The 7,640-nt window shown below is 34.3% G+C and overlaps 1 protein-coding gene and 1 long non-coding RNA gene across 2 annotated transcripts; one reads left to right on the top strand and one right to left on the bottom strand.

Annotated features, from left to right (window-relative positions):
- Positions 2,346 to 2,879, bottom strand: LOC104752571. The gene is made up of 2 exons (XR_762005.1): positions 2,742 to 2,879; positions 2,346 to 2,645 (listed from the first exon to the last, which is right to left on the bottom strand). It is a non-coding gene; the product is annotated as an uncharacterized LOC104752571 (long non-coding RNA).
- On the top strand, positions 2,574 to 6,637 carry LOC104752572 (protein NRT1/ PTR FAMILY 6.2-like). The gene is made up of 7 exons (XM_010474750.2): positions 2,574 to 2,716; positions 2,798 to 2,900; positions 4,305 to 4,522; positions 4,678 to 4,913; positions 5,000 to 5,305; positions 5,396 to 5,742; positions 5,847 to 6,637. Exons 1-7 carry the CDS (start codon positions 2,714 to 2,716, stop codon positions 6,365 to 6,367), a joined length of 1,734 nt encoding a protein of 577 aa, XP_010473052.1. The 5' UTR covers positions 2,574 to 2,713; the 3' UTR covers positions 6,368 to 6,637.

Here is a 7,640-nt window from a genome sequence, read left to right as displayed (position 1 = left end):
TTTCATTTGAATGTGGCTACGTCCATGGGTAGTAAACGCATGTGTTTCAAGTTTGTGAATGCTATAACAGACATGGATGAGTTTAAGCCTATGATACATGATTATTGGGATCGAATAGAGCCGTCAAAAATGTGATCTCTTTTTATTCCACTTCCGCAGCAAACCTTGATGTTATCTTGCTCTAATGCAGCTTGGAGAGTCGATGGTCACACGGGACTCGGGTGGAGCTTCAGGGATCGCCAGGAGATACCAATTCGGGAAAGAGCTTCTCGGATACAGTATGTTGCCTCACCGTTGATGGCCAAAGCCCTAGCAACTCTGACAGCAGTTCCAGTTACAATCAAATCGGACTTCAACACCTTCCACTTTGCTTCAGACTCGTTAACCCTTGTCAAAGCACTTAATCAGGAGATCCAATTCAAGGAACTCCATGGTTTTTTCATGATATCCTTACACTATCTTCTAATTTTTTTGTTTCTTTCAAATTCATTCCAAGGAATCTGAACCATCGAATAGACGTTCTGGCAAAAGATGTCCTTTTGGCTGAATCAAACCCTTTTTAGGCTGAAATAGAAAAGTATGGTTTGTCCAAAAAAAACATGTTGGAAATGTGTGATAAAAGTTTTAGTGTAACCCCCTATGGCTATTTTTCTTAATGGCTTCCACATCTTCTCTTAGCTCGTGAACCCACCTTTATCTAACAGTTTGGACACTCATCTAAGAAATTTTAAAAATTTATTTATCAACCCTATAAATCACCATGCAATATATCTTTCTTTTGTATTCAATTGCAATCATTATTTTTATTTTATTCTTTTGTCTTTAGTGATTGTCTTATAGATCAAAACCAAATAAAACATATTCAGACCCGACTCAAATGGGTAGAGCAGAAGGACAGTGGCCCAAGGGCCCATCAATATTTGTAAAAAATTATTCAGTAAAAAATGTTCATTTTCAAAGAAAAAAAATAAGAATAAACCCACAAAATAATATATGTGGTGGAGAAACAAAAGCTTTTTTCCAAAAAAAATATGTTAATTATTGTCCAAATAATTAAATTTTATTCTAAATGAGATCCAAAATATCAACATTTTCTATATATGGGTTAAGAAGCCTAATTTTTTTTTCCTAGGACTCTAAAATGTTTTGAGCCGGGGCTGAACATATCGCCTAAGTTTAAGTAGTATGGCGAATACCTAGTAATATATGTCTCATTCCCTGTGGATTTTAATCCCAATTGCGCTATCAATGAATTAACCATATTAGCTCACATATCATAGTTTATACATGTATATTAGTTGGTTAAGTTTCCCTTAGCTTATCCGGCTAGTATACTTAATGAGAAATAATCCTTTACATCAAAGTTAATAAACCATGTAACACAGTTAAAATATAACTCGATACACATGATCAAGACTTAAAACAATTAAAGTGTTCCTACTTCCTACTCTCTTGGGAGTCACGGGGTAATGCATGATTCTTATACCCTGTCATCTTTTACGTGGTACTCTTCGCAATTAATTGAATTAAGTCTTATATCTTTTGCACGTGACAAAAAGATAAGGTTAAGTCATTTGTTTTGAACAAGTTGGAAACATTAAATGTACTGGGAAACATATACATATTGTAAATATGTTCCTAATCTTAGGAGTTATGGGGTAATACCTTCTCATACTCTGTCAACTTTTATGTGTTAAACTCTTCGCAATTATAACTAGTCTTATATCCTTAATTTGCACGTGAAAAAAGGTAAGAACCATGAAGACGTATGCTAACTGTCAACTGAGATGAACTGCGAGTCATGTGCTAACTCTGCATATGCTTTCTCAGAAGTAAGAACCATGAAGACGTGTAGAAGTCACCACTATACCAACGTACACCACTCTTTCTTTCTGACCACAGAAAAATATGACAAATGTTTCCAATAAACAAATTTTAACAAACCGGAGGATTCCGATCACATTCCAACTCGAACATATGGAGAGCTAGAATTAATCTGTCCCATATCTCTTAACCAACAATTGCAAATTTTATTCAGGGTAAACAAATAATTTTTATCTACTTGAAGTAACTTTGTTTTCTGCTATTCTTCTCTTTCATATTCGTCTTATTTTCACAAAAAAATGTGATATTCTACTATATTTCTCTATGCTTTCTTTTTATGTTGTGAAAACAATACATGGTGCAGTTTTCCAATAGGTAGTGGAGAAGTAAAAAAGGAAGAGTTGAGAACTAACAGTAATAAACCTCGTAGAGAATCTTTACTTGATCACTCAAAACATTTTATATGGGAATATATGCAAGTGTTTCTTTTCTATGATCAATTTCTATCCCTTGTCGATATGGATCAAATACAATAATTTATCATCATAGAAAAGAATTTTTACAACAAATGACAAAATAAGATTAAAACACACAAAAAAAAAGACAAAAATAAAATAAAAGCCAAAATAATTTACAATATATATAAGTAAAGAAATGGTGGAAAGTTGGAAATAAAGTGTGATGAACCTATCTCTTAAGACTTCACGTTTTTGTGATATGTCTCAAATCACATATAGTGGAAGGTCGGTGCTAGCTCTCTTTCATTCATTTTTGTGGCTATAAAAAGGCAGTTTCCTCTCCATCATTATTTGCTTCTGTGGCTAACAAAGACCAAACATTTAGCAGAAATTAATAATAATATCATCAAGGCGATACTTGAAGATATACAATGGTTTGGATAATATTCTTCTTCTTACTTGTAAACTATTGGTTGTAAGATTTTTAAACTGAGGACTGATGTGGTGGTTTTCAGGAGAGCAAAGGGAGTTGGACGGTAGCTGATGCCGTAGACTACAGCGGCCGACCAGCAGACAAATCCAAAACCGGTGGCTGGATCACTGCAGCTCTCATTCTTGGTTCGTCTTTTTCTTCTCTACATTACCTATGCATATATGCATTTGCAGATAATATAACCTTGGTCCAAAGATACATATACATAAACACATATACCACTACCAGTAAATAAGATCTGTGTGAAAATTACTCATATATATATATATATATATATATGTCCTAGCAAAAGACAAACTTCTTCGTCTTCTTCTTGCTTACAATCCACATTTTTTTGGGCAAAGCTTATATAATTCACTACAATCATCGTTTCTTACTTCGGAACATGCATAACTACTATATATATATATATATACATATATATATATATATATATATATATACATATATATATATATATATATATATATATTTCCATTATCTAATAATCGGTAAATGAAGAAAATACATGTGGCGTCCACATATTGGCAAGATATTCATCAGTGAATACATACCAATATGTGTATACGTAGCTAATTTTATTAAGAGGGTTGTGGTAGTTCTTGCGTATACATTTAAATCTCCATTAAGTTGTATAATTTAGGAATACATGGTGAGAAACAAAAGAGACTCAATTTCAAATCAGTCACACTCACACATGATATGATTGAAATAAGTCCGTTTGTATATGTAAAATATGAAACGTCGTTGTTCTGAATCACGCTGATTGATAGAAAGATAAAGAAAAAAGGGACACGCCACATGGCTCCCCATCTCGTTCAATCATAATAATAATTTTCTTTTTATTTTATTAAATTTCATCACACGTAAAAAAAAAAGAAAAATTGATTAGTGAGGGAAAATGAAAAATAGATTTATATCTGTATTCACGTGTCTAACATAAAACGCCGACCTCTAAAAACTTGTTTTGTTTCTCAATATTCTCTTACAGTTGTCTAATTAAAATTAGTCGTTAATCCAAACTTTGGTTTTGTTCATTTCTGAGATTAAAACTGTTAATATATAATTCTTCAGTTCCTTGCCTTTTGAAGGACAAAAATATCATGATTTTACAGCGATAAGTTTTTTTTTTACAGCGATAAGCTATCGTGAATATTTTTCTACGTTTCCAAATAAATAAATAAATCATATAGTTGGAGTATATATGAAAGCTTATGGTTTGAGTGTCAGTTTGTGTTAGACAACCAAACTTGTTTATTAGTTTATCGAGTTCACGCGGGTTTCAATCATTATAATTATCTGGTTATCAAAAAACAAAAAAAAACTTTATGATTATCTAAATCCTATAATAATTTCCATGTGTAATTTATCACTTAGATGAATTTGGCGTCTTAATAAAGAAAAAAAAAGTAAGGATTATTGGATTAACACAACACTACTTGAATATGTATGAATTACTTCCAATTTAACTTGGAACATGTATACAAAGTGTTGATAGTGTATAAAGAAAAATGTAAAAACTATTGCAGGAATTGAGGTTGTGGAGAGGCTATCAACCATGGGAATAGCGGTGAATTTGGTAACATATTTGATGGAGACAATGCATCTCCCAAGTTCAACTTCTGCCAACATTGTCACTGACTTCATGGGCACTTCCTTCCTCCTTTGCTTGCTCGGTGGATTTCTCGCGGACTCCTTCCTCGGCCGTTTTAAAACCATAGCTATTTTTTCAACCATTCAAGCTCTCGTAAGACTTTATCTCAAACCTTTTATATATAACAAAAAAAAAAAAAAAAATCAATGTTATTAGTTGGTTTCACCATTTAATAGTAGATGCCTCTTTAAACATCAACCAAAAAGTTTGCTATCCATTTTTATAATATCTTGTATTCTTGTATATAGGGAACTGGTGCGCTAGCGATAGCAACGAAGCTGCCAGAACTGCGTCCGCCAACATGCCACCACGGAGAAGCATGCATACCCGCCACTACCTTTCAGATGACAATTCTTTATATTTCACTTTACCTTATAGCCCTTGGAACAGGTGGCCTTAAGTCTAGTATATCCGGATTCGGGTCTGACCAGTTTGATGAAAAAGATCCTAAAGAAAAAGCTCAAATGGCTTTCTTCTTCAACAGGTTAGGTTTAGAGTTTATATTCATTATATGATAACATTATTGGAACAATCCCTTATTTAAAACTAAATTAAATTTGGCACATGCAGATTTTTCTTTTTCATTAGCATGGGGACGTTGATGGCTGTGACTGTTTTAGTTTACATGCAAGATGAAGTGGGAAGATCTTGGGCTTATGGAATCTGCACGGTGTCTATGGCTATAGCTATTGGGATTTTCTTGTTTGGGACTAAAAGCTACCGCTATAAGAAGAGCCAAGGAAGTCCTGTTGTGCAAATTTTTCAGGTTATAGCAGCTGCATTCAGAAAGAGGAAAATGGAACTACCTCAAAGCATTGTTTATCTTTATGAAGATAATCCTGAGGGCGTGAGAATTGAACATACTGATCAGTTTCAGTAAGTTTCTAGTCCATTTTCACAAAAAAAAAATTAAGAAGTAAATTAAAGTGAAATTTGTATCTTAATTATCTAAACTTGTGTGTGCAGCTTGTTGGACAAGGCAGCCATAGTCACAGAAGGAGATTTCGAACAAACCCTAGATGGAGTCGCAATTCCAAACCCTTGGAAGCTAAGCTCAGTAACCAAAGTAGAGGAAGTGAAAATGATGGTTAGGCTTTTGCCTATTTGGGCAACAACAATCATTTTCTGGACAACATATGCCCAAATGATTACATTCTCGGTTGAGCAAGCTTCAACCATGAGACGTAACATTGGAAGTTTCAAGATTCCAGCTGGTTCACTCACCGTGTTTTTCGTCGCGGCTATTCTCATAACTTTAGCTGTCTACGACCGTGCCATAATGCCCTTTTGGAAGAAATGGAAAGGAAAACCAGGTGACATAAGATGCATGCAACATTTACATATCTAGATTTTTTGCATATATATGTATATGTCTCTCAACTATATATTCTGATATTCACATGCATTCACATTCCAGGTTTCTCTAGCCTACAAAGAATTGCTATTGGATTGGTCTTATCAACAGCCGGCATGGCAGCTGCAGCTCTAGTTGAGCAAAAGCGTCTATCCGTTGCGAAATCTAGTACACAAAAAACATTACCCATAAGTGTATTCTTACTTGTTCCACAATTCTTCTTAGTTGGATCTGGGGAAGCCTTTATCTACACTGGCCAACTTGATTTCTTCATAACCCAATCGCCTAAGGGAATGAAAACAATGAGCACTGGACTTTTCTTGACCACTTTATCACTAGGCTTCTTTGTCAGCAGTTTCTTGGTCTCAGTCATCAAGAAGGTCACTTCAACTTCTACGGATGGAGGATGGCTGGCTGATAACATCAACCACGGCCGACTCGACTACTTTTATTGGCTGTTAGTCATTCTTAGTGGAATAAACTTCGGTGTCTATTTCATTTGTGCCTTGTGGTTTAAGCCAACGAAGGGTAAAGACTCGGCAGAGAAGGAAAATGGGAAGGGATTTGCTGCTGAAGACTGCTAAATTTTGTTTGGGGTTTATTTTCTGGTGTACCATATTATTATCTTTCAACAAAGCTGCTTTCCAATTATTCTGTTCCTTTTTTTTTCCTTTTTTTGTGTATTTTAAGCAATTAAGTTGTGTCTAGATTCCTACCAGTCTCAAATATTGTGTCTTCACTGGTCATGTTATTTACTTCTTTTTTTTTTTCATGGGTCTTTGATTACGTATTGACCATGTCAATATCAGGACATTGTAGAACTTTGGAAAATATCTTGCAGCATTGAAGATGGCCTTAGATGTTGTAGAGAAGTGTTGAAGGATCTAGATCATTTTCTACCGGGTTAATTTCATCTCTGTCGCTCATTTTGAATGTAAACTTGTATCTTTAGATTGTGTCTATACTAATAAAATTGCTCAATTAGCACTAAAACAACTAAGTGGAGAGACAAGTTTCCTAGACCGTTCCTGTGGATAGTGATCAGTGTGTGGCATAGGCAATAGACCGGAGACGGCTACCATGGTTGGTGTGACCAAGAGAGCTTCAATCGGTCACACGTCTTATGGCCGGTTTAGATATGTTTTTAGTTACTCTTCGAGTCATATTTATAGTATGACTTCTTGAATTTATTACAGGAAAATAAGCTATTTTATGCATTTTTGCTATAGTTGACATACCTTTTTGTTTTAAATAGCGTTTCTCAGAATCCAAACGTTATAGTTGGTTGGTCAAATTTTAATTTTGGGAACGCTTTTTAACATTGTAATATTTATAGTATTGGTATGTTTTAAGTGCTAGTTGATTAAAAAATAATTAATTTGCTCCCTAAGTATTTGAAAAAAAATGAAGCCGGCTTTCAATTTTTCATTCTTCCTCTCACTCTCGTATATTTTCCCTCTCATTTCATTGTTTCACTTCAAAGTTCTTTTTCTCACTATTTATTTAGGTATTTTAAAGCTTCACATATCATATAATCTACATGTTTGCTAAAAAAAAAAATTTGAGCTCCCAGTCAAATCTGAAACGGATTGTGTTGAATTGAGCTAGTCGCAATGGTCCAAACTCCTGAAGATTGGCCGGAATTTTCTAAGCTGTTGCATGATTTCCGTCTGCTCAAGGAGTCGTTTTCACTATTTTCTCTATCTCGAATTCCACGAGCGTCAAACTTGAAAACAGATCGCATTGCTCGAGCTTTGCGTTCTTTTATCTCTGAAACTTCTTTTGTAAACTTTTTTTCTCCTGTCTGGGCAACCAATCGTAAGATTCTCTTTTTTGAAATTGATGTTTTGTTTAAAA

Source organism: Camelina sativa, chromosome 16 (genome assembly GCF_000633955.1).
Source record: "Camelina sativa cultivar DH55 chromosome 16, Cs, whole genome shotgun sequence".
In the NCBI taxonomy this organism is placed as follows: Eukaryota; Viridiplantae; Streptophyta; class Magnoliopsida; order Brassicales; family Brassicaceae; genus Camelina; species Camelina sativa.
This window is presented reverse-complemented; position numbering and strand designations above follow the sequence as displayed.

Excerpts from the sequence above, each read along its gene's own strand:
- LOC104752572 (XM_010474750.2), top strand. Across the intron at positions 2,901-4,304 it reads CACTGCAGCTCTCATTCTTG|GAATTGAGGTTGTGGAGAGG; the intron begins GTTCGTCTTTTT and ends AAACTATTGCAG. Across the intron at positions 5,743-5,846 it reads GAAATGGAAAGGAAAACCAG|GTTTCTCTAGCCTACAAAGA; the intron begins GTGACATAAGAT and ends TTCACATTCCAG.